Source organism: Myotis brandtii, unplaced genomic scaffold, assembly GCF_000412655.1.
Source record: "Myotis brandtii unplaced genomic scaffold, ASM41265v1 scaffold441, whole genome shotgun sequence".
Classification (NCBI taxonomy): Eukaryota; Metazoa; Chordata; class Mammalia; order Chiroptera; family Vespertilionidae; genus Myotis; species Myotis brandtii.
In genome coordinates this window covers 1,394,938-1,421,377 of record NW_005366873.1, presented here as the reverse complement: position 1 = coordinate 1,421,377, position 26,440 = coordinate 1,394,938, and the positions used below count along the sequence as shown (strand labels likewise).

Genomic DNA, 26,440 nt, shown 5'->3' with positions numbered 1-26,440 from the left:
ATCAATAAAAATATTAAAAAAGAAAAGTTTGACCAAATATAGCAGGCTAAGACTTAAGTTGATAATTTTGTGCGGCCTGCGAATGATGTTATAGATATCTAAGTGGCCCTGGGCAGAAAAAAGGACCCCAAGCCCCCGCATTATAGGAGGAGACATGGGAGAGCTTACTTCCTCGTGGCTGCCCTTGTGAGGACAGATAAGGCAGCATCTACAACCAGCAGGCCCTCCCCAGGCACCTGGCCTGCCACACCTTGGCTGTGGACTTCCCAGCCTCGGAACTGTAAGGAACACAGGTGTGCTGTTCAAGCCACCGCCCATGGGCTTCCGCTCCAGCAGCCCAAAGGGACCAAGACAGCAGGCTTGACAGACGCGGCAGAACAGCTATGAGCAGAGCCATGGCCAGTCTGCACAGGCCCTTGTACTTTCTGGCCAGCCCCGAGTCTTGGCGGTGCAGAGCAAATACATCAAACTGTAGGTTTCCTTCACCTCAAATTTGATCATGCAGGGGAGGTCCAGATCTGAAGGACCTTTTCCTCCCACTGCCTGCTGGTTTCTTAGTAAAATGGCCCGCACTCAGGGCAGCCCAGAAACTCCTGTCCCCAAACCTCCCCAACCCCCAGCCTTGTCCAAAAGACGAGATTGTCACAAAGGCAAACACCAGGCAGGTCACCCGGTAGATGAAAACTTGTTTTCCTCTAGTCGACTTTGTCACGATGGTCGGGATAACTGGACAGACAGCCCTGGGCTATCCCATGGAATCGAACCCATCACCCCTCCTTGCACGGGCTGACGCTCTAACCATGGAGCAACACTGGCCAGGCTTCCAGGACTATTTTGTTGCCCTTCCCACTCCAACCCGCCTTCCTACGCAATAGAAATGCATGCCCAAGGCCTGGGCTGGATTCTGACTTCATTTTGGTTATTGGAAGCCGGGCTGGTGCTTTTACGGATGGGACCGATTGCTGGGAGCAGGGGGACAGGAAGGCACACACGCGTGGAGGCGTCTACAAATAAAGCACGCACTTTATTCACCGGGTCGTGAGTACAACAGAGACGCGGGGGACAGCGCGGAGGGGTGAGTGCTGTTGCAACAGGAGCGAGGGGAAGGTCAGGGGAAGGTCGGAGCCGTAGGCACAGCCCCGGGGACCGCCGGCCACCTCTGCAGACCAGCACGCGGCACCCGGGGTGCAGACGGACAGCCACTCACTTTCACGGGGGACACGACACATCTTTGACACAGCACTTCTTCCAAATGGTAGCTTCCTTAGCTCAGAAAGGGGGAGGGCGGGCGGGGAGAATAGCAGGCCTTCCAACACTCGAAAACAATCCCATCAACCCCACCGAAACGGAAAAGAACTGGGAGAACTTAGATGCAGGACTGCCCGCAACTCACAGAAAACACACACATTCGTTACATAAACCCCCCCAGGACATCGATTTTGTGGCATCGGTCTCTTCCGCAGGGTGAAGACACAGGCTGATGCAGATGAAGCGGCTCAGAGCCTTTTTGGATATCAGCGTCCCAGGACCATCTCCTCCCACCTCTGGCGGGCAGGCTCAGAACTTGACAATGACAGCCTCCATCCAGTGATGGGAAGCATCAGAGTTTTGGGGTTCTTTAATTTTGCTGTGTCCACAAATATCGTTTAACAAGCTTCTTGCGGCCTAAACTACTCACCTCCCCCATTTTTCTGAGCTGGCCATGAATTAAACTTGCCCAGTAAAGACACAAAAATCCCTATGCAAAGCGGATCGGTCACCATCTCCCCCCAGTTTCCTGGGCGGCAAATGGAAGGAGTGATTTTTCTCTTCGGGGCCCAAGTGCATGTTCCTCCTCCTTTTCACTGGGACACAGTCGGGTAGTTAGTTCCCGTCATACACATCATCACGAAGCCGGGGCGTCACTGCAAATCTCACCTGCAAAGGAATCTCTCTTTCCGGGTAGAATGTTCTCCGAACGGGAGCACTAAGGGGTGAGTTTTAGGGCATTCTGACCAACACTTGGTGTGTCAAAGGAAAATAATTTTAAAAAGCAGCTGAAATCCAGGCTGGCTTAGGAAGTACTGATCAAACAGCGGCCAGAAATACAAAAGAGTGATTTGTAAAAACGGGGCCTGCCTCAGAGGACAGAGGGCTGGGGACAGAGGTCAGGTCCTCCCACCCTCATTCATGATGTCAGAGAGAAAGCCCTGTGGGCCCAAAGGGGGGGGGGGGGGGGGGGGGGTGTCCCCTGCCCCTTCAGCACACAGGAGGGCTGCTAACACCAAGTTTGCGTAAAAGAGTTTTTAGAAAGACCTATTTAGTCCAAAGTGAATTTGAATTTTGTAAACTAGCAAAAGCATGTATATTTTATATAATCATCTGAGAAGCAATTCTTTAGAAAAAGGTGTTTGCTTCCAAGTATAAAGAAATTAGGTGACGGCTTTATAAACGTGTCCAGCCAAGAACGTCTCTGAGTGGAGTTGATGGACATAATGTGACTGCGAGGGTGAGGGCTGCAAAGCGCTGCTGCTCGGCTCAGCTGGGAAACCGCAGAACGTGGAGCGGGCAGAGCGGCCAGAGGGCAGAACAGAGAAACACGGTTTCTTTTGTTTTTGCATCTTATTGGCCGTAACGCCCTCCTCCGTCCCAGGTTGCAGACAGAGAACGGCCGTTTCTCCTCAGTCATGCAAGGAGCTGCATCCCGAACATCTCATCACTAACCCAACCACAACGCAGAGCAGAGCTGGCGGTGCAGGGTAGCCAACCCTTTACGCCTCATCGTGCATCACACGGGGCATGCTTGGCAGCCTGGCTTTTCTGGAAGAATCTTTAAAGGAAGCACTGCCGTTCCCGGCGCCATCGAGGCCTCTTTCCCCCACATGCTCAGCGCTGAAAGAATCGTAAGGAAGCCCAACGCGCAAAGACGTAGCCCTTGTGTTACCCCCGAAGCGAGCAATCCCTGCTCGTGTGACTGTGTTAACCGGGGACGTGTATGTGCAGTGCGGGGCGGGTTCAGGCAGAGAACACAGACCCGTTTCACACAGCGGATGGTGCGTGGGAGCCCTTCACCGGGGTTGGCAGTCAGGAGAAGCAGGCTGCCTATCGGCCAGCCCTCCGGCCGGAGCCTTCTGCGGGGAGGGGAGCTGGGGAGCCCGCTCTGCGTTAGGGTTCGATGCCGGCTCTCTCCAGAGCACGGCACGGCTCTGCTTGCGAACAGGAGGCTGCTGCATTTGGGGGCGATGCCTATCTACCTGGCGCAGTTTACATCTGCTCACACACTGGACATGGAAAGAAGCACTGCTGTCTCCCAAGGCGGACGCAGAACCAAATTCCAAAGAGACAAGAAAAGCAACGCTGAGTGAGTGGGAACAGGTCCTGGGCTCAGCTCTTTAACTGTCACCGCGGCTTCTCTTCCGTGGATATTTGATCTGCCTGTGCACGGGGCGACACTCATTAACCGATGAAAACACGGAGGGTCCTTTGTCGACCCCACAATGACAAACACTCTCTCCACCCGCCCAGCGCTGGGAGCCTTGTTATTGATGGTGGCAGGGAAATGCCTGGAATACACTGTGGTCCCCGCCCCCACACTTTGCCAGAGCAAAGCCAGGACTAGGACACACAGGCTGCCAATGGCAGGCGAGGGCGGAGAGAAGAGGGGGCAGCAGGAATAGCGAACAAAGCAAGAGGCAACTGATATAAACGAAGGGGCAAGACCGCACACTGCAGTCTGGCTCCAGACCACGGAACAGACCTGCGCAGGTCCACCCCGGCAGAGCCGTTTGTAAAATAAGTTAGAAGGCCCAGTGCGTGAGGGTGCGTGTGCACACACATGGGGTCAACAGTGCCGAGCAAGGAGAAGAGCTAAAAGGCCACGGGAAATCAGTGTCAGGCCATCGACCTTGGAGTTGCAGAGACTTCAAACAGAAAACCATGCCTTTCCTTAGCCGACTACTGGGAAGACCTAGGAAACAACCAGAACCAGCGAGGGCGAGATTCAATCCAGCGGATGCCAGATGCAGAGCGGAGGGTGGGAACTGGCACCGGGAGGGCACAGGACTTTTGTTTTTTTTCCCAAGAGTGTTATGTTCCCTGGGCAAGAATCACCGAACAGCATGCACCTGTGCCAATCTAGAGGCGATTTTTCCCTTTCCTTTCTTTGCCAACGGGGGACCCGCATGAATCACACTATCTGAAGCAGAAAACAAGTGATGGAGCTTTTCCTGTCCTTCCTTTTCCCTTAAAATTAAGAAAAAGAAAAGAAAAAGCTGAGTAATTTGCAAACCAGGGCCTGGATGACAGTGGAGAATAAGGAGCTTGTTAAAAATGGCTCCGGCTGCTACTCAGCCCACTCAAGTAGCCACTGGGTTCCCACTCAGGGTTCCACCCCACAGGAGCAGAGCTGCTGGAGGCTGGGGCGAAGGGGTGTGCAAACGGCTGCTACCACGTGGACACGCCCCCCAGGCTTTTGCTCCTTAGCCACATGCTACATCATAAACATACGCAGACTGGGCATGACGACAGCTGCTTGCTCCGTGCGGCATCCTAAGGGCACTTGCTGGCTCTTACCCAGACAGTGAGCACTATGGTCGGACAACAGTGAAAGGGAGACCAGGGAAGGGGCCCTGCTGTGTGCACAAGGTGAGGTGAAAGGTCACATGTGAACGCTGCTGTCGGGTGTGGGAACATAGAGATCTCTACCCCATGGCTTCTTGGCAAGTGTTGCCGTTGGTCGGCCCAGGATTTGGCTCGTGGGTGTTTTAATCAGATTTCCCCCTTTTGGTAGTTGCTGAGGGGCAGTAGTTTGCAAATTCTCCAGTCCAGTTCAAAGCTTAATACCACATCCTATGCGTCACCGCCATCGGCCGTCCTCTTTCTAATTGCTTGTCTACATGTGGGACTTTAGAAGAGTCTTGCGTGGGACTTAGAAGAGTTTTGCTCTTTTCTTCATGTCGTTGCGTCTCCAAAGAGGTAACTTGTCAAACTCCTGTATGGACATTCCGAAGATTTCCCGAAACACTTCTGGCGCTAGGTGGCGCTGTGGAGGGAGAACAGACGGTGGTCAGCCCTGATGCCCACACTGGCGGCCGGCCGTGGGAGCTGCTCTCCAGTTTACAAGGAATCGTCTTGAAGAGCAAGGCAGAATGATGGGAGAGGAGCACACCTCTGAGGCCGGTTAGCAGGCACCGCACCTAGTTCTTCCTTACCTGGGTGGCCAGGTGAGGCGCCCTGCCCTCCAGACAAAAGGGCTGGCGCGGCACTAACGATTATTATAACAGCACTGAATGGTGATGGACTAGGAAGCTGATTTATTATGCTGGAGGGGACTCTACTTCAGGTCCTCGGGATGGTGAGGAGATACAGAGAAAATGGACCACAGCAATAAGAAAGCCAGAGAGAGACTTGCAAAGTGGGCGTGGGGAGCCCAGGCTTCCTCCTGGCTCAGCCAGTGTTGAGGTGGATGGATGCCTGGCCTACTACAGAGAACTTCCACCTGTTGTCCCCCCAGACATGCTCTTAGGATACAAGAGCCTTGAGTCTCTGTGCCAGGCTGACCTTGTGTACAAAGGTGCAGCCTTTTGTCGGGGAAAAGGAGCCATTCTTTACGAGGCTGGCAGCCAGGGCTTTTCTTAATTAAAATCATTCAGATGGAAAAATACAAAGATCAGTCTCCGTGTCTAAGGAGGTCTTGGGTATGTGTACCCAGATAACCCTCAGCAAGGAATGCGGAAGCAGCTGGGAACCTGCTCATACAAACCTCTTTGTTGAGCGTTCCCTCCCCTCTCCATGAGCTCAACCGAGGCTGGGGAAGGAGGGAGCCGGGGCCATCGGGAGAGGGATGGAGAGTCCACTCTACGCCACCAGCCATAATTATGGCAACACCAAGTTTCCAGAGAAAAGGACTAAAATCATACTGGGTTTTCCTGGGGAGTGAGGGGGGGCGGTATTTAATACTGATCTTTTCAGTATAAATGTGGGCTTTTCTCCAAAGGTGTTACTAATTCTACCTACATTATGAGATTGGTCCTTTAATTTTTTTTTGCCTTTACAGAAACATTTCCCAATTAGGGGAAAGTTGGAGGGAATGCCCAGGGAGCTGCAATTAGGACTAGATTTTTATTTATTTACCTCCAGCCTTGTTCTGTCCACATCTCGCAGGATTTTGTTGCGCCCTCTGTTGGTCACCATGAGCATTTCATATGGGAATATCTGAGAAGTGAAGACAAACATCTCTTCTAGAACACCTCGGATCATTTTATTAGCAAACAGAATCGACCGAAGCTCTAGGACTCCCTGACAGAGCTCCTAAGATTATGATGAGGACATCGGAGGTGCCAGGTTCTCACAGGTGCCCCACAGCCCCCCGGGGCCCCCTGTAGCCTGTGCCTTTGGGGGGTTCTGTTGTGGGAAAGAAGACACATTTGCCATGTCCTGGGGATGAAGTTAAACATCGAAGAGAACTGGATGCCTTTGTATATTCTTTAACGATCTTCTTCTAAAACTGGCTCGAGAATCCACGGAGCCAGGCTGACCCAGAGCAGTGTTCTGGCGGATGACACACTGAGCCGAGTGCCCAGGGTCCCCAGGGAGCATGGCCCTTGGACACCGCTGGATCCAGGGCAACCAACTGTCCCAACTGTCCCAGTTTGCCCGGGACCAAGGAGGGTCCTGGGAGGCAAGACTTTCAGTGCAAAAACTGGGAAAGTCCTGGGCAAACTGGGACATACTGGTCATCCCACCTGGAGCAGCCTGCCGAGGCTTCCCTCAGCACTGGGCGTGCCTTGTGGGTTCATGGCAGGGGCCACATGAGTACCGAGGTCCCAGGAGACCCGCTGGCACTTCCTGTGAGCCCGCGGCGGCACACGCAGCAAGGCTGCTGACTCGGGTGACGAACGAGCCGAGGATGGCAAGGTGCTTTGGGACATGGCTTGCCTAGGGCACCAGCCTAGAGCCCAGCAGGCCTCGGCACGGAGGATGGGGAAAAGGCAGAAAAGCAAGTGTCTTCTAGGATTACCTCCCGGCTAGGCATCCCCGTGGGGGAGGGAAGGGAACAGCCGCACTTGCCTTTGGCTCCAGCATGTTGGGCATAGACACTCCGCGGTCCATTCTCATGCCAGGCAGGTGGCCATCCGGCAGGGTCTGCAACAGAGAAGCTGGGTCAAGGAGGAGCCCTTGGCTGCGTAGGAAGCTGGAGGCCTCTGTGGGCTCCCGAATCCTCCTGATTGGGTCTCAAATCCTCGTCACCGTTTGAGAGATGCCGTCTTAATCATACGGGCACCTTAATCACTACAGGCTTTCCAAAATGAGATCCTTGCTTCCCAAGAGCAGGAACACTGCTCTTTTCTAATCAAGCTGGGGAAATAGCCTGGCTGAAATGTAGTGACTAGTCCCTGAATTTAGGCTCCAAGCATGAAAGTATATGGGATATAAAAAAGATTTACGAAGTTTATGATTGTTGATTCCTTATTTTATCTTATGTTTCTTTGCATATTTTTCCTTTTCTCATTCTCTGTCATAATTTTTGAGGTTTAGGTGGTAGGAAAAAAGGAATGGTACCAAACATCTCTTTTCTTTTGGCCATATACCAAAAAGGTCATCGATCTGATTCCCAATCAGACCACCTGCATAGATGGGGGTTCGATCCTCGGTCAGGAGGCAATTGGTGATGTATGTCTCTGTCTCTCTCTCTCTCTCTCTCTCTCTCTCCCCCCTTTCCTTCCCTCTCCTCTCCTGTCTTTCTAAAATCAATGGAAAATATCCACAATGAAGATTTTTTTTAAAAAAGGAAAATACACTGTACATGGGCGGACCCTGATGCTGAGCCACATCCCCCCAAGAGAGGACTCTTCAAGGCCATAACAAGACGGTGCTCCAACACTGGCCTGGCTCCTGCCATGGCCCCCGCCTGCGGGGACAGTGGACCTGTGCACAGGCATGCCTGCTCCCCTGGCTTCTCACAGCTGTGGACTAACGATTCCACAGATCAACCCAAATCAGCATCTCTCAACAGAAACCCTTCCCTGGAGCAGCAGCACACATCTGGATTGAAACATGGCTGTTCTGCTGGCGTGGCCAACTCAAGAGGGACAGTGTTCCGTACCTGGTAGTCTGCAAAGAGAAGAGAAAGGAACTGTCAGCAGGGAAACACGGAAACATTAATACAGAGACTGTGTCCTGTTGCAACTGCCCAAACTTTCCCCAATGACCCCATTCGCTCCCTGCTCTGGCATTCTGAACGGTACACAGTGCCCGTCTGTCTGCCCCCCTGAAGCCAGGAAATGCCTGCTCAGGTTCCAGTTATCAGTTAAACACCCTTTTCTTGCAGAAGTTTTCCCTGGCACCATGAAGGTGTTTCTGCCTTCTCTCTGCATCTCCAATCATAGCATTTATCATACAGAGCTTCTCTCTCACTCTCTTAGCTGTATGCATTTTTTTTAATGTTTTCATTGATTTTTCTTTTCATTGATTTTTTTAGAGAGAGAGGGAGAGGGAGAGAGAGATAGAAACATCGAGAGGGAAACATCAATCGGCTGCCTCCTGCACACCCACTCCTGGGAATTGAGCCTGCAATCTGGGCATGTGCCCTGAACGGAAATTGAACCCGTGACCTCTTGGTGCATGGGATGATGCTCAACCCACTGAGCCACACCAGCCAGGCTCAGCTGTATGCATTTGGAAGGTAGGCCCATCCATCACTGTATCTCCAAGGGTCTGAGTGCTCAGCAGAAGCGATTACAAACTTGCTTCTTACAAATTCACTTCTCCTGGTCTCATGTCACTAGAGATCCTTTGAAATGTTAACAAATGCTCTGCTAGCTCGCAGAGGGTGGGTGGGATCCCACTTCAGAACGTAAGGCAGCATGAACCCAGCTAATGTGCTTGTCATTGCACAGCCTGTGCTTGACCTCAGCCATGGTCAGTCCAGTGTGGCCACAGCACCCTCACCTCGCGCTCCCCCGCTGACGTCCCCGTAGCTGTTGTACTGAGCAAAGTCTGTAGAAACAGGCTGAAATGAGAAAAAACACAGTATTAGAAAACCGACTGCACAGTGATCGTTTGGGAGTCAGGTGAAAAGGAACGATTTGCAAAACCTAAGAATTCTTCCCAAACTGAATTCCTAGGCCCTCACGATTTTCCTTCTACTTCTTCTACTTTCGTGAGATCTCTTTATTTTTGGTAGTACAATCAATGCCGCTACTCAGCAGGTCCTTGGTAAGCAAATACCTCTTGCTAATACATAATAAAACGTCTCTCTACACAGTTAGACAATTACATTTATTCCATGTGTTGTGGGGAGGGAGGTAGCAAAAAACTTTCCTATATATATTTTTTAAAAATATGTTTTTTATTGATTTTAGAGAGGGGAAGGGAGAGGAATAGAGAGATATAGAGATTGATGAGAGAGACTCATCGATCGGCTCCTCCTGCATGCCCCCTACTGGGGATCAAGCCTACAACCTGGGCATGTGCCCTGACCAGGAATTGAACTGTTGACTTCCTGAGCCACCCCAGCTGGGCTTTCCTATATATATATTTTTTACAGCAGAGATAAAGGCTCTAATAATTGTTTTGCTTGATTGCAGAAATATTTGCCACCCTATTACTTAACCTAGTCTTCCCATAAACTTACACAAGCTATTCCGTTATCCAATGTCAATTTCCCTTTCTTTCAATAGAAATATTTTGCCCGTAATTCGAAGTGATTTATTAGGAGATCAGGGAGATTACAATTTTCATTATGTGCTAACGCCGAGATCACCGCGTCAGTAGTATTCCGGCGATACGTCAGCACTTCGACCACGACTGACTCAGAAGTGATTGATGGGGAAACCTTACCCGGTGAAGCCCGTTTCTTCCATAGCCTGGGAGAGACGAGGTTTTAGATGACAGAACGTGTGAAGCTAAGCGAGAAAGAGGTAAAAAAGCAACTGTTAGGAAACAGGAAGTCCCATTCTTCAATGAAATTGGCATCGTATCTTCTACCTTGCAGAATAGAAGATTTAGAAAAAAATAATCCAAATAATATTGGGCTGAAATGTTTATAAAACACCAGCCTATTAGGTGATGCAGGGAATGGGTGGGGGGTGATATTACGGAGATGGGGTGGGGATTCTTTACCTCTGAGTCTAACTACTTTGTTACTATTTCCATTTTGCAGGAGGAGAAATAGGGGCCGAAAAAAGTTAAGTATCTTGCCCAAGGTCACTCAGCTTGTAAACAGCCGAGCAACGATTTGAACCCAGGACTCTCTGGATGCATAAGCCCATGCCTCAGGTGATATGGCGGCAAACACTGACCCAAAAGTCAGCCATGTAAGTTATCAGTCAGACTGGACTCCCGGGAGGCCTGGGATGGATGCTTCACAAACGGTTGGGCTTTGGGGAAGGCAGACCTGGGCCTGAATCTGGGTCTGCAACTTAATGCCTCTGTATCTCTGGGCAAGTACTTCATCTTTTTAAGTCTTCATTTTCTGACCCACGTGGGTATAGTGCGATATGTTCTTACAGAACATAATCGTGGAGTTGATTGGGACTCTGAAGATTAGTAACCACCCAATCCAAGGTCAATGCCAGGTGAGCATCTGAGAGGTGGCAGGGCGCCCCGTTGAGGTCGTGGGCTCTGGGGTTATGATACCTGGACTCCTAAATCTGGGTCTTCCTAGTTATTAGTGGTGTGACCTTGGGTAAGTTACTCAAACTTCCTATTCCTGAGCTACAAATTTGGGATAATAATAATATTACCTACTTCACTAGCACATCATGAAGATTAAGTGAGATAATGTTTAGCAAAAATGCCTGCAGACAGCAAACACTAAACACATTTCTAAAGGAACCAGAAGGGGAGAAAAGCAGGCACTAGTTCAGAACATGGGAGGAAAAATCTTGTGGGTTAAGAGAGAATTGGCTTTTGACAAATATAAGCAGGGGAAACTATCCTGATATAGCCAATATATAAGTAATGTCTTTCAAAAGTGTCAAACATAATACCACGAGTCTTCAGCTTTGTATTGAACACATTAATGTAAAATTACAACATTTAGAAAGTCTAGTTTGTGCTCTCTGCCATAAAAAAGCATCCTGTTCTCTCTATGGATTCCCTTTACGCTGCCTCCCTCTTCATGACTATTCTAACCTGAACCCTTGTGTCCTTAAGGTCCTTCCTCTAAGGGCTCCCCACTTGCAGCAGAAAGGAAACCCACATTTAAGGAAGAGCCATGACATGCCTAGAAGCTACGCTGACATGGAGTGGGTTTCCCACACTTCCCTCCCCGGAGAACACTCTGCGGGTTCCACCAGAAATGTCCCTGCTTCTCCCGGAAGGTCAAGGCCGGGCCCTTGCAGGCAGGTGGCCGGCTGTCGGCTCGGGGGAGGTGGTGGGTCTGCTCTCACCTGAGTTGATGGGAGAATCATAGCGACTGGCTGACAGGGCTGCCCTCTCCCGGCTCTCCCTCTCCCTCTCCATCTCTTCCTTCAGGATCAGCTGCCCCAGGCCTGAGTTGAGCTATTGACAAAGAAAAGAAAAATGGAAGGGAAGCCCACAATTACTTCCATGAAAAATTTCTTTTTTAGAAGGTCCTGTGAGAAGTGCCGACTCGGGCAAAGCCTGGATGGATAGTCTCAGAGGCTGGTGGTGCCTCTGGAGCTCAGACAGGTTTTGGACCTTGAGTCCTCAGCCTCTTCAATGTCAAGGCTGGCATTTCCCTGTCAGGCTCCATGTCAGAAGGGTGTTCTCCCTCCCTCGCTCTCCCGCAAAGTGCCAGCAGGTGACCTCAGCAGGCATGTGTGAGTGTGTGTGGATTTTTGATGTAGGAAGGGGGCATTGGGAATAGTAGCCTTTAAAAAGAAACGACACTGATTTGTTTAAAAACAAGAAAAAAAAGTAAGACTTGCTCATTTTAGAAAACCCAGAGAAGAGTAACCCATAACCCACCACCCAGAGACACCCATTTGCATTTTGGTTTATATCCATCCAGTACATTTTAGGCACATGTAATACAAAACTGGGATCATACTATAAATGCAACTCTGCATCCTATCTTTTCATATAACTTGTATCATGTGCATTGCCCATGTGATTAAGCATCTTTGGAAAATGTCATTGGAAGGGATTCATCAGTTCCTCATTGGAGGGAGAGTTTATAATGCCCTGGCCCCTCTACCCCAGGCTAAAATTGCCTTTCTATTGGTCTTCTGGATGCTGTAGGCCCATGTGAGAGAGAAGCCCACGAGGGCTTCTTAGAGGCAGTCTATTTCATCCCCTCTCCCCTGGCCCAGATATACACACAAGGTCCCATGAGTCCCGAGGAAAGACTTGGAGAAAGGCTCAATCCCAAGGGAATTCCTTCAGGAGAGCCTGCACGAGGGCAGGAAGGTGTTGAACAACCTGGTGTACACCTTGGCTCTACTGGGCCCTTCAGCATCCTTTCAACACAGGTACCACACTCACATGCCCGCTCAGGTTCTCACTCTCCTTGCAAAAGCCCACACCATCACACGGCCCTCTGACCTCCAGCCTTCAGGTCACCTCTTCCAGCACCCACTCAGTACTCTGTTGTATGACAATCACTAGAAGCCCCCTTGAGGGCTGGGCCCACTTGGTGGCTTGCCCATAGTAGTCACTCCAGAAATACGGACGGGAGAGAACTGAATTGAAGACTGCAGCGAAGTAGTTTAAGGACCAACCTTCATTAATTGCTCTTCCTGAAGCTGCCGGCGTCTCAGGAGTTCCTCATCGTCTTCCTCTCTGCCACTGGATCTGCGTCTCATGTCAGCTCCTAATTCCACAGCAAAGACAACTTCTCACATTAGCCGCACGGCAGGGGCATCGGACGGGACTAGTCCACCTGGGCTCAACTGGCCAGGCCGCCACGGTCGGCAGTGGTCTTGACCATGAGTGAACAGCACCAGGAGAAAAAGGAGCCTACCGCCAGCTCAGCGCTACTTGGCTGCTTTCTCCAGACAACGGGTCAGTTTGACAAGCGGGTTGAATGTGGGATCCGGTGAAGCCTGGATTTGGCCTCCCGATAATTGGTCTGCTCAATTAAAGCTCGGGTTTGCCACTGCGATGGGGTCTGAGTCCTCCCTGGTTAGAGCTCTCAGTAGTAAGTAGGAGGAGCATCTACACTTATTTCAATGTCCCTGAGGTCAATTTTCAAATAGAGAAACATCTAAATTCATCCACATGCTTTTAAATAGCCACTCGTTTATGACAAGGTTTAAAATCTTATAGTTTCCTCTTCTGCTGAATAGATAGGTTGCCATAATAATATCACTCTGTCTTCTACCCTTAATAAACTCAATAACAAGTATGCTTTTTATGTAGGGATGGGTCTCTAATGCTTCCTTTTTCTCAGCCCTTTGAACAATGATTATAAAAAAGCTTTCTACTGATCAAAATTCAATAAAAACTCTCATACAGCAATAGAGCTAAAAAGCTACTTACTTTGGTACAGTATAGCAAGTCGTGTACAATTTTTAAGCTTCCTGGTAAAGGGAGACAGAGGGTGGAAAGGAAGAATCTGTCTAAATGGTTGGAAAATTAAGATAATGAGTGTTTTTCCTAAATTGCTTGGATTAATCTGACTGTGGAGGAAACAGGAAAGCTTGCTAATCTAATCAAAACAAACCTTAATCGTCTCAGTTTTTCTTATTTTGATTAATGGGCCAGAAATTGCCTTCATTTTGGAACCCCAAAGAGGTTTAAACTATTTAGGCATGTCAGTTTCAACAACAAAATGTTAATTCTCCTGGCCCCTTTGGGTCTGGCTTCGGTAGAAACTCCACAAAGCAACGTGACTGAACTGGGAACCTCAAGGTCCCCACGAACTGCCTGGCAGAGAAAAACTGATATGATTGGCTCTTAGTTCCTAAAATCATAAAAGTCAAGGTGAGTACTCTCTCTTTATATTGATAAAAATGAATAAACACAAGTTTGCAAGAATCAAGCTATATCTCAAGGCAACATCATGTAGAGAATACTTGTGAGTGATGAACCCAAGATGGGTTTCCTTCGACTATTTCTATACATATAAATTGCTTTAAAATCTACATAGTATAGTGCTTGTAAAAGTTATTCCAAAAGTAAATTGATAAAAAATAGCATGAGGAAAACAATTTGGAAATTTTGGAAAATTGAAGGCCTTTTAGGTTGTCAACAGAAATGTGATAAGATAGTCACATTTGTAAGTCCAACTCACTAAACTTTTAGTATTAGCGTCTGAGTTTGCTTAATATCACTTTTTAGGCCAAGTGATTTCACTACTGACAAAACAGTAAAGAAAGACATAGACACAATTCTAGAGCATACATTTGAGGTTCAAAGCAAAGAATGAAGCAGCTGAAATGTGATACCGGAGCACAGAATCATGGACATGAAGGATGTAAAATCACGTAACTTTACACGTGTAATTTCATTATGTGTAACTCTGTAGTAGCCCTCCTTAGAAATGGAGAACAAGATCTCGTAAGGAAAGTGAAAGTGCTCAGGGTTAAGATTAGCTGTTAAGAGAACTGCAATTACAAGCAGAAATAGTCTAAAACAAATTTGAAAGAAGCCATGCTTCCATGGACCCTCGGTTAATTCACCAGCTGACTTCTAATTATATAGAACAATGTTCTTGCCAAAAGGCTTTGATTCAATTGAGCATTCAAAAGAGTTACCGACTTAGCGGTAATGACTCTGAGGGTCCGTGCACATCATCCGTTTTAGACCAGTTCTGCATCTTGGTGATTTGGTTAGAGCAAGGCTCTGGTGATGGGGTGTTGGTAGCTTGGAAGCATTCTGCACACACATTAATACTGCATTAGTTCTTCCCACTATTCTACCTCTCCTTGGTCGTACTTTTCTTAAAAACCTGGCATATCTTTAAGCATTGCACTTCGAGATCTCCTAGCAACCTGTCCATTTGGCTTAGCTGTAACAGTCGCATACCTACGGCGGCAAGTGAGGGGGGACCAGGCCAATGGTCCGTCTCAATCTTTGGGATCTCGCTGGGGTCTGGCGCCTGCGCTGCTGGGAACTTGGAAAACTTGATGATGTCTTCTGCAGACTTGCTCTGGGCTGCCAAGGCAGCTGCATCTAGGCGGAATCAGGGGGAGCTTAGCTACCGGTCTGCAAGGCCGTGGTGGTCAGCCCACTCACAGGGTCTTGTTCTCTGGCAAAGGTTTCCCCTCCAGACAGCTCTGCTTATAGCCATTATCAATCCACCACCCGGTCAGTGGTGCCCAGGGACAGCTCAGCTCGTCGGACGCTCCACCAGAAACAAAGCTTCATTTTACACCTGTTCTACATCTGCTCTGGAGCCTGCTATCCAATACTAGCAACGTGGCAATTTACATTAAATTAATGAACTTAGCCCTAGCCGGTTTGGCTCAGTGGATAGAGCGTCGGCCTGTGGACCAAAGGGTCCTGGCTTCGATTCCAGTCAAGGGCCCGTACCTCGGTTGCAGGCTCCTCCCCGGCCTGTGCCCTGGTTGGGGCTCGTGCAGGAGGCAACCAATCGATGTGCTTCTCTCACATTGATATTTCTCTCTGTCTTTCCCTGTCTCTTCCACTCTGTCTAAAAATCAATAGAAAAATATCCTCGGGTGAGGCTTAAAAAAAAAAAATTCAATGAAAAAAATTTTTAAACTAAAATTCAGTTCCTCAGTTGCACATTTTAAGTGCTCAATAGCCACATGTGATTACTGCCTATTGTATTGGACAACAGTTATAGAACATTCCCAGCATCCAGAAATTTCTATTGGGACAAACTCCTAGAGCAATTAGACATCTGAATTAGTCACTTGAAATTAAAGAGCTGAGTTAAAAGCACGATACTGTCATTTGACTGCAGTTGTTAATCATAAGCGGGCTGGCTGTCTTTTGGCTTCTTAGCCACAAATATACTGCTCCAGTTCATTGTAATACTTCTATACTATATAGGGTGTCCCCCCCCCCAAATGTATTCAAATAATGATAAAGGCAGTATAACTTTCAAAATTGAGCTATCAGCTGTGAAGGTGTATATCCATTGTTTTGGGGGCCCTTGTACATGGGTCCTTGAGTCCCAGGAGAAAGGGTCTGCACACACTAGTGAATCATCCAACTTTAAAACACAGGGGCCAGACTGGCAGCACCAGGCCCGCGCAGGGCTCTTAATGGCTCTGCTTAGAGGAAGCATCGGAGGCTTAGAGCCCCCAATCTAATCAGAGATGGAGCCCAGCAAGAGGGGAGAAATGCTCAGGTCCTACTTCTGCCAAGTGACCTGGGATGTTACTAAACATTTCAAAATATTTATGTTGCTTTAAGTAAAACGTCCTCTCTCCCAGGGCTCACAGCTTGTTGAATCTGGATACAATTCTTTGAATCTTCAGCTCCCAGTCCTCATTCTTATTGAAAACTTCTAGGTCTCAATTTGCTTAAGTGACTTGACCAAGGTCGTCCTTTGCAATAATAAGGAACAAGGCCTGGCCAGGCTTGGAAGAGTGTTTCTCTGAATCATTAACCTCATGAGAAAAAAAAAAATTCAGGCTGGAAAGCACTGCATAAATACCCTCTTCTTAAAGAAGAACAGAATGTGTTAGCGCAGTAAAGGCTGAGTTCTGTATTACAAAAAAAAAAAAAAAAGCGTGCCTTCCTCTGAACCTAGCATTTTCCAAATGCACCAGGGCGGACACCAGGGTTCGGTAGGACCTGTTTCTACTGCATGGACTGCCTGTTCTGCAGAATGTCCTTTGGGACGTGCTGCTTTGGTTGCACTACTCTAATTGATTAATTAATTAATTACAACGGTCTGAAGGAAAAGAGGAAAGTCAAAGTGAATTTCAAGAGAAGAAGCCAATTAATCCCTTCCAAATAAATCATCTAACATTATTCCATCTTTAGTCTTAGTCATTTGATTATTTTTGTTTAGAGCGGCAGGGCCTAAAGATTCCAGTATTTCAAAAGACTCTAAATGGATCAATCTAACTGAGAATCTTATTCTTAAATTTGGAAAAAAAAAAAAAAAAGTGTGACTTCGAACAGTACTTACTCATTAGAATTGGTGAAGTCAGTAAACATTCATATGTTAATGAGTGGGTGACAAGACATTAAACCATAAAAAAAACAAAAACAAAAACAATGTTAACAAACTTAAAAAAGCAAGCATGTGGTGTAAAATCTTAAATAAAAAAAAAAAACAGAATGAAGAAGAAAGTCATAATTCCACAAACATTACAATACATACATTCTCTTCCCCCCCGAGAATGTTGGCCTAAATATGTTCCCCTGTGCTTTTTTGACTTTGTTTGCTTTTCATGTCATCCTAATCCTTAAGGACTCATTAATGTCAACTACCTTTTAAAGGCAGCCTTCAAATTTCCGGGCACAATTTGTGTATAATTTTCTGAAATCACTTAAAGACCTATCTTGGCTTTAGAAGAATCCATTCACCAAGATTGGTGGCAGATAAATATTGAGAGACCTAATTGTGTGTGTGTGTGTGTGTGTGTGTGTGTGTGTGTGTGTGATTTACACATAGTGAGGTGGTTTCCTGGGCTTCAAAATTCCATACTCCCAGACAAGGAAAGCACCACTCTAAATCCACAGCAGTGATTCTTGGCTTGCAGGCATTTCACAGACCAATTAGCCTAACTCACAGATTTGAGAAAACGGAGGGACAGAGGAATTGTGTCCATGACATCCTAAATCACAGAGCCATTGAGGTGAGGAGCGGGGACGAGGGCCAGGACTCCGAGTCAGCGTGTGTCCCATCCACTCCATCACTGGGCACAGATGTCTTCATGCTACAGAAGACACTGGGGAACTGGACAGCCAAGCTGATAGGGCTTCGTCAAATTAATTTTTCCGGAATGCTGGCTTTCACTAGTTTTAATTAGTTAAATTGTAAGCTGATCAAAATAGTTATAGAGGCTGGTTAAATTATTAAATGGCAGAGAAAAAACAAACATGTCTTGCTAGGGTGTTTGTGAGTTATTGTGTGGCTAGTCCTACCCCTTCTCAATGAATGGCATGATACGTGGTTAGATGGGCTCAGAAATGAGCTAGGACAGTGGTCGGCAAACTGCGGCTCGCGAGCCACATGCGGCTCTTTGGCCCCTTGAGTGTGGCTCTTCCTAAGCCTTAGGAGTACCCTAATTAAGTTAATAACAATGTACCTACCTATATAGTTTAAGTTTAAAAAATTTGGCTCTCAAAAGAAATTTCTATCGTTGTACTGTTGATATTTGGCTCTGTTGACTAATGAGTTTGCCGACCACTGAGCTAGGAGCTTCCTGACCACATTGTGTGGCTAGTCCTACCCCTTCTCAATGAATGGCACGATTCGTGGTTAGATGGGCTCAGAAATGAGCTAGGAGCTTCCTGACCATGCTAAGCCTCCTCCCTCTAGAAACCCCAATTTCACAATGTTTGCATCTCAGGAGGACATCAAGGCACAATTCGCTGGGCACCCCGGTTTGATTTTCGAAAGCAGCAGCTGATAAGCCTTTCAGAGGACAGCAAAGAGAAGTTCAGCAGACGCTGCTACTTAAAAGCTAACGCGGAGGAAGCGGGTTTTACCATGCTGTTTGTAGATGGGTGGTTTTCGGTAAATGTTGATCCCTTGATCTGTGGAAATGAAAAGCAAAGGTGTGTGATTATGGGAACCAGTTCCGCGATGGGAAAAACAGAACAAGCAAGAGGCAAACCAAACTGAAGACTATTGAACAAATATAACCCAGATGGTCAACTTTTGTATTACAAAGAGCGGTGTTACTGGAAGCAGAAATTACAGGAATGAGCGAATCACTACACCAAGTGATGTGAAATCCTTTGTAATACATCTTAGCATATATAGAGATGTCATTAATTCATGGGCCCTTTATTTCCAATACACATTTCACTAAAAGTGGGACTAAAACAGGAAGAAATGCAAGCAGTGGAATACTCTACGGTGAGGAAGACATAACCAGTTTGGGGAAAATCCCCAAAATGCTACTGTCTAGAAATTGAGCTCCCAGGAGATACCAGTGGCTCAATTTCCTTCTCAACTAATGAATGGAACAGTGGAAAGCAATGTAGAAAAACTAGGAGTAATTTCTTTAAACACAGAAACACTTTGTATGGGCAAAACTAGTCTGATGTACTACCAGGATGTGTGCCTAACTCCTATAGGCCAATTTTTTTTTTTTTAAAGACTGAGATGCCAAATATTATTCACATATTTACACAGGACCCCGTTTGATTATGCTGTCATTTCACTTTGAGCACAAATACTCAGGAAATGTCAAAAGCTTTGTTTCTCCAGAACCCTGGGCACTGCATCTTGGTGGGGCATTTTTAATGAAAAAAAAGGGGGGAGGGTCGCTCAACTGCGTAACATTGATTTTCAAGGTTCATGGCACTTTTAAAAAAGGCAATCCTAGCTTAGCGGAATGAATCTCAATGAAGTTTCCTCTGTTTTATTAGGTCAGTTTGGAATGCAAAAGGAAAAAACCCGATTTCAGATCCCAACTATGTATACTAGCATGAACATAATGGGTCATGTATTAAACCACTTCCGGGAACTAAAGGAAGCAAAACAATGTGCTTCCCACGGAAAAATGATGCCGGGACTTGGGATGGCCAATCTTGCCTTTGCAAACGGGGCTGAGCCTAAACATGACGATGCGGCGGGTTCTGATTTTCCCAGTTCCGGTGGCCAGTGACTGTTCGTGCTGCGACAGACAGCAGGTGCTGTGACTGCAGAGCGAAGCTGGCAGCACCACGCCTAAATTGCAAGATCCCTTTGCGGCTCCGGGGGTGGTTAGTGAGGGATATGCTTAGAGAGACCATTTTACTCCGCTCAGAAAAGCCCAGGGGAAGAGTCTCCACATTGGAGACACAGGGAAAAGCACTCAGTGTTGCTGTGGTTCCATCCTTAGAACGAGAAGGTCACTGCATCGCCATTGTGCTAATTAGTCAATGACACGAAGCCACAGCGTGATATCTTAGGAGCCGCTGATATAAAGGTGAAATTAAAATTTTAGTAAAAACAACACAACTCAAACCCTCATTCCTTCACTCTCCACCTCCCACACCCCTTCAAAAATAACTTGGGAAGCCCTGACTGGTTTGGCTCAGTGGATAGAGAGTTGCCCTGCGGACTGAAAAGTCCCGGGTTTGATTCCGGTCAAGGGCATGTACCATGGTTGCGGGCACATCCCCAGTAGGAGGTGTGTAGGAGGCAGCTGATCGATGTTTCTCTCTCATCGATGTTTCTAATCTCTATCCCTCTCCCTTCCTCTCTGTAAAAAAAATCAATAAAACATATTAAAAAAAAATAACTTGGGAAAACCGAACCCTTCAATATCATCCTGGCGTTCCACATAGAACGTTTTTGAAAGGCCCCCTGGGTCAGATCCTGCAATTTAGGGTTTGTCAACTGTACATCCCAATGTAAAGAGCATGAGCAATGGAGACGAGACAGAGGTGACAAGGCTACATTCTACACTGCGACAGGACACCATGACATAGACCGCGTCAGCTCCTACCTGGAACATGGAAATGTTTAGGGGCCTGAGCGTAAGTTGGAGTTAGAGGGCGGCTGTCTGGCCGGTGGGGGAGAGGGGAGTTCCGGCCGCTGGACGGCTCATTGCCTCCAATGAGAAGAATGGAGAAAACAAAATGAGAGAAGGGACAGCAATAAAGGAAACCGAGCGAGCGTAATAAAACTTCAAAACCACCAACGGGGAGGAGGTACATCAAAAAAGGAGGAACGAAAGAAACAAACTCAGTGTAGCAACGTGGCTGGCAAAGGGGGGATCAGGTTTAGTTTCCCGTAAGAGAGGTTTGCGTTCAGGTCACGGTGGTAAAGCAGCTAGCAGCGAGGCACGTCATCCAAGGCATGTGGCTGAGCTGTGAGCAGGCAGGGCACTGATCGGATGGGGCGTTCGGTACGAGGAATGGAAAGGCACTGGGTAATGGTTCAGGACCAATTATTAGATGGTTAGATCCCAAGCGTGCGAAGGAGCGGGATAGGCAACCCAAATACAAGCCTTCCGGGCCTGATGACAGAGGCTGGTGGCTGGACTGCATTTCTCTGAACGAAGGCTACGCCCGGGAGCCTGTGTGGTCACCCCCGGCCTTGCTCTGAGCAACCCAAATGCCTTCACTGCAGCCTGTGTTTCTGTTCCTCTTTGAAATACACCAGATGAGGCAGCCCCTTTCTCCCAGGTACTGTGGGACCACGTACACCTCTCTCCATCTTTCTCTACGAAGAGGAGGCACCACCCACTCTAATAACTGGACACCTGGGATGGCTGGGCCCTGAGCTATGAGTGAGGATAAGTAGATGAAGGAGATTTAGTCCCTGCCCTCCAGGGGCCCAGAGTCCACCTAAGGCAGTGGTTCTCAACCTTCTGGCCCTTTAAATACAATTCCTCATGTTGTGACCCAACCATAAAATTATTTTCGTTGCTATTTCATAACTGTAATGTTGCTACTGTTATGAATCGCAATGTAAATATCTGATATGCAGGATGGTCTTAGGCGACCCCTGTGAAAGGGTCGTTCGACCGCCAAAGGGGTCGCGACCCACAGGTTGAGAACCGCTGACCTAAGGAGTCAGACTTAAGACACATAAATATAATACCCTGCATAGTATTCAGAGGCATATGAAAAAATTATGACACTCAGAGAAAGGTGTGCACCATCAATTCCTCAGGAAAGCGACAGAAAGATATGAGAATTGCGCGGGACACGGCAGAGTATGCTCGCCAGGTGGGTGGTGGGCAGAGGGTGGGGACGCTCAGATTTCAGAAGGCTGGAGCATCCTAAGGGAGGAGGCATGGGAGGGCACAGTGGGCGGGAGCAACAGGACTGGCCACTGGCTGGAAAGCGTGGTGTTTTTGGAGGAGAACGGGGAGGGGTGTGGAGAGGACGCTGGGCGTGGCTGCAGGAGCCCTGAGAGCTACCACTGCCTCCGCCCTCCCTGCTGACCACGCGAACTGCAGGGGTGAACGGAGAACTGTCTCCCATTCTGTGGGTTGTCTTTTACTTTCTTGATAGCCCTTTGAAGCAGAAGTTTTAAATTTTGATGAAGATCAGTTTATCTAATGATGACAGCTTAAAATAAATCATAGATTTTTAAAAAATATATAGCAAGAGCTGATTTTTTTCTACCATCTTTTTAATTTTTTTGAAAAAAGGAGACATAGTTGACATATAACATTGTACTAATTTTAGATGTACAAGAGCCAGTTTCCTCAGTTAGGCCAAACTGTTCTAAATCTGGCCAGCAGAAAATGAAAGATGTCAACTGCTGGAGTTTCAAAACAACACATTTCATAGTTTTAATCTCTCAATATGTGCAATTTTAGGTAACCAGAGCACAGTTCTGTACCAAATGGGCAGTACGATATTTCAGGTGTGAAACCTGAATTTAACTGGCTCAAATAAATATTCTAAGTTTTTGGTTATCATATTCTGAAACTTTTGTCTTTTTCCCCCTCCTCAAGTCACTTAAGCATCTAGCTCCCAATATATTATAATTAGACTTTACTACTTAAGTCAGATGTTAGCTTCTAAAAATTATGACTCTTCACTCTAAACTGCGATGTATTCAAAAACTCATTTCAAAAAACGCTATCTCATTTACTATCACTCTCCTAAAAAGAAGTAACCGGTTCCTGTCTGAAAAAAATGAGTATTATTAACACAGGTAGAAGCAAGCAGGGGAGGGAGACTATGCTTTATGTTTAGAAGAAAATCCCACTTTAAATCTAAGGAAGAATTAGAACTCGGTCTCATTCATCTGTGTGCTCAGCACAGCGCCTGGCCAGAGTGAGTGCCCAGTAAATGTCTGTGAATGAACGATTGAAGGAGGCCAACGAACTAACCCGGCAGCTCTTCATGGCCTAATGTGGTGAGCACCACTGCACTAACCCAGCCACCATCTATCTCTTCATTAAAGGCAGCAATGGGATCACAATCGCACCCCGTTTTTGTAACGTTCCCATTAGAGCCGATCCTCAATAACCCCAATTTAACTGTTTCATTTCAGGGGAATTCTTGACTCCTCTAAACATTAGGGATTATTCAGAAGAGTGACCCATGATTGAAAAACAGAATACTTCTTATGGGCTCTTCTCCAAAGAAGTTCTAGAGACACTCAACTTTCTCGCTTTCTTTGAGGTTGGTTTTTTGAAGACTCATTCTGCAGACCCTACGCAGGGGGTGCTATTGCTTCTGAACCCCACTGCTCCTCCCTGCACCCGCTGCCTCTAGCCTCCCTGCACTTGTACAACATCAGCCACTTCAGGGAAATGTTTGCGCAGGTGTGGGCTATCATGTCCAATCACAAGAAACACTATTACATTTGTTTTGATAATTATTAGCCGGAGTCATGTGCACCCACAAATATCTGCATGTACAGGACACAGGGTGTAAGGTTATTGGAACTGGCATTTGCCTGACTATGAAACATCTTCCCTTCATGAAGGTGCTCTGCTGGCAAGTGGCCATAGAAGCCCATCCCTTCCCGGATGCTGCCGACAACTCTCTGAACTCCCAGGGGGTGCATTCCAGCCGAACGCTGGCACCAGTTGGGCACAGTTCTTTATTTAGCTGCATATCTTCAGCAACCATTGACCTTTCTAGTTCCTAGAAAAAGCCCTCATGTGTTCAAGTCGTTGTAAGTAGATTTAACTCTATAATCATTTAACACCTCCAACAGTCCTAGCTGGTTTGGCTCAATGGATAGAGCGTTGGCCTGCAGACTGAAGGGTCCCAGGTTCGATTCTGGTCAAGGGCACATGCCAGGGTTGCAGGCTTGATCCCAGTAGGGGGCGTGCAGGAGGCAGCCAATCAATGATTCTCTCTCATCATGGATGTTCCTATCTCTCCTCCCTTCCTCTCTGAAATCAATAAAAATATATAAATAAAATAAAATAAATCTCCCACAAAAGTTTAAAGCAAGGTAAAGAGAGACTCAGCAACATGCCCATCTGAGCGACTTTGTACCATATGATTTCCTCACGTCATGAGGGCTCATTGGAATAAGGGCTCAGCATACAAGCGCTGCTAGGTACCACGTGCTCCACCCTTGGAATACCAAAGGCATGACAAACTTTTGTCATTTTTCAAAGAAAAAGAAATATTCTCAAGATGAGGCCTGTTTCCAACTTTGCTAGGTTGAATACCCTACCTTCAAGTGATAAAACTTTTAACTCTATCCTGGAAGGAAATAACTGATGAGGCACTAAAAGGTTATTTTTGTGCTTAGTTTATTATGTACGTCATGTATGAGGCAGCAGATGAAATAGCGTATATGAAAGTATCGGTCATCATCACCACCTATCAGCCCAGAGTGAAGGCACTGCTGACAAATAATGTAATAGTGTAGTTATCACATAATATTGTATATAGCGCACTCCCAGCCATTTTGTTCCTTCACATGAATCCTTGGATTGGCTCCTGAAAGTTGGCAGCATCTAGAATTTCATGACAGTTCCCAGATCGCTAGTCCCTGTCTAAAGCTTCAATAGTGTCATGGCTCCCTTCAGCGAGTGTCCAATCCTGTCTGAGCCAGAGCCACTCATCTGATTGATACATTTTGTGGACACAGAACGTAATGTCTCACAGTATTTCAAAGGGAGGGAAGAGAAACGCAGAAAGCACAGCACAAACAGATCCCAAACAGAGTGAAGATTCCAAATCTCCAGGCATGCACTTGCCCAAATGACCCAACAATGACATCCCAGAATGAGGCTGCAAGGAAGGTCAGAGACAGAACAAAAGACACAGGAAACAAGACAGAGGCTACAGGAAGTGGACGGGGAAGCCACTGAGACAGAGCCAGCCTGTGATGCGCATCTCAGCTTTACACCCGTGCAGGCACCCTCAGCTCCACAGACCCCGGGGCCCGGGCCACATGCATGAGAAATAAGGACCAGGAAGTGGACTTGGGCCCCGGGGGGCTGGGCTTCAGGCTGTCAGAGTGGAAGGGCCCTCCCTTCTAGCTGTACATTCCTCGGATGGTCATCTTACCCCGGGGCCGAAAGCTCTCCAGCTTATATTTGTTTTCAAAACTCCCCTGAGACCACAACACAAGCTCGAAGAGGAAAGGAACCGTTCCAATGGAGGGCCGCGAGCTTCCTGGGGTACCCTGTCCACGTGCTTCTCCGATGGCCATAAGTTCCCTCCACATGGGAATTTCCAGAAGTGGGAGAGGCCTTCCATGTGAATGGGTACATGTTTTTTTCATAACAACCAAGAAGTAATTCTCTGGAGAATCAGCATTTAGCCATACCAGGCTTTTAAAGCAATCTAGTTACTGTACAAATTCTCCATGGTTCATTTTGTAGTTCGGCAAAAAGCTCATCTACTTTTAAAACTGAGCATATACTGTGATGTACATTATATTTTACATTTTCTATATTTTTTAGTTTATTTTCTATAGACTCTGTCATATGAACAAGCTATAGGTATATGTGTAGTGAAAAGAAAATGGGAGATTATCAGGTGTTTTTAAGTATAAGTTCAGGGTCATGCTAACCCCTCTTAGCCTAATGTTGTTTATCACTTAAATTCATAATACTTGTGTCAAAAACTTCAAATTCAGACTAAAAACAGAAAAGAAAGTATATCCATATTTTTTAAATACAGTACCACTTAGACACACAGAGGTGCTGTAATTTTTAGAACCAGTTGATACTTCTATTAAAAAGTAAAAAATTGCTAATTTTGTAATTTACATGACTGAAGTAGCTGTCTGTCTTACCCTCAGTAAGAATTCGATTTTCCAGTTAAGAAGAGGTGGATAATCAGAGTTCAACTCTAAGTCTATTTTGTACTGAAATGCACACACCTCATCTGAGTGAGGGATGGGAAGGCCTGGGGTCTGGTCCTGGAGCTGCCACTTGCCAGCTGTGAGCCCTTGGCCGGGTCGCCGACCCAGGGCCGCAGCTCTCCATCTCCGTTCTGGGCCTACGTCACAGATGCTGTGAAGAGCGAAAGGAAGACGGAAAGTGCTTTAAGAGCACCATGCCGAGGGGGCACCGAAGACTCACTTGAGCTCGGTGCTTACACACACCGGGGCACTTGACCTCACACGCTCTAGTGACCTAGGAGAGGTTTTACAGGTGAGGCGAGTAACAAAGTCAAGCCAACATCCGAGGTCCCACACTGGCTAGTGACAGAGAGAGTACCCCACCCAGGACTCCAGTGTCCCTATGGGTGGGCCATCCATCTCTCCTAAGGCTGCTCACAGACAGAAGGTATAGGAGACTTTGTGATGTGCTTTCTGTATGAACTTTGTATAACCTTACAGGGCACACGGCCCTTTTCTTTCTACGAAAAGTACCTCTTCTGAAAGAGGAAACATAACCAAACGAGGCCGTTTACATCTCAATGAATTAAAAATGTATTTTCCCTTATGTATTAAAAACAAACAAAATCTTGATTTGGCCAAGGGCTTCTATATTCAAGTCTCTTTAAAATACATCTTTGAAGTTTC

The 26,440-nt window shown here is 47.1% G+C and overlaps 1 protein-coding gene across 12 annotated transcripts in view; it reads right to left on the bottom strand.

The window, feature by feature from the left end:
• Window positions 1–1,002: 1,002 nt before the first annotated feature.
• ABLIM1 (actin binding LIM protein 1) overlaps window positions 1,003–26,440 on the bottom strand; it is a 187,168-nt gene continuing 161,730 nt past the window's right edge. For 4 of the 12 annotated variants that reach the window (XM_014546347.1, XM_014546346.1, XM_014546345.1 and 1 more), the window contains 11 exons: window positions 20,478–20,582; window positions 18,526–18,573; window positions 14,914–15,060; window positions 12,666–12,757; window positions 11,373–11,484; window positions 9,820–9,884; window positions 8,929–8,989; window positions 8,084–8,091; window positions 7,048–7,122; window positions 6,112–6,192; window positions 1,003–5,020 (listed from right to left, as the gene is read on the bottom strand). In XM_014546347.1, coding sequence (XP_014401833.1) covers window positions 4,907–5,020; window positions 6,112–6,192; window positions 7,048–7,122; window positions 8,084–8,091; window positions 8,929–8,989; window positions 9,820–9,884; window positions 11,373–11,484; window positions 12,666–12,757; window positions 14,914–15,060; window positions 18,526–18,573; window positions 20,478–20,582 — 908 coding nt within the window. In that variant the 3' untranslated portion in view covers window positions 1,003–4,906. The remainder of the gene's footprint in view (window positions 5,021–6,111; window positions 6,193–7,047; window positions 7,123–8,083; window positions 8,092–8,928; window positions 8,990–9,819; window positions 9,885–11,372; window positions 11,485–12,665; window positions 12,758–14,913; window positions 15,061–18,525; window positions 18,574–20,477; window positions 20,583–26,440) is intronic. The other 8 variants (XM_014546344.1, XM_005874502.2, XM_005874503.2 and 5 more) reach the window with 5 other exon arrangements.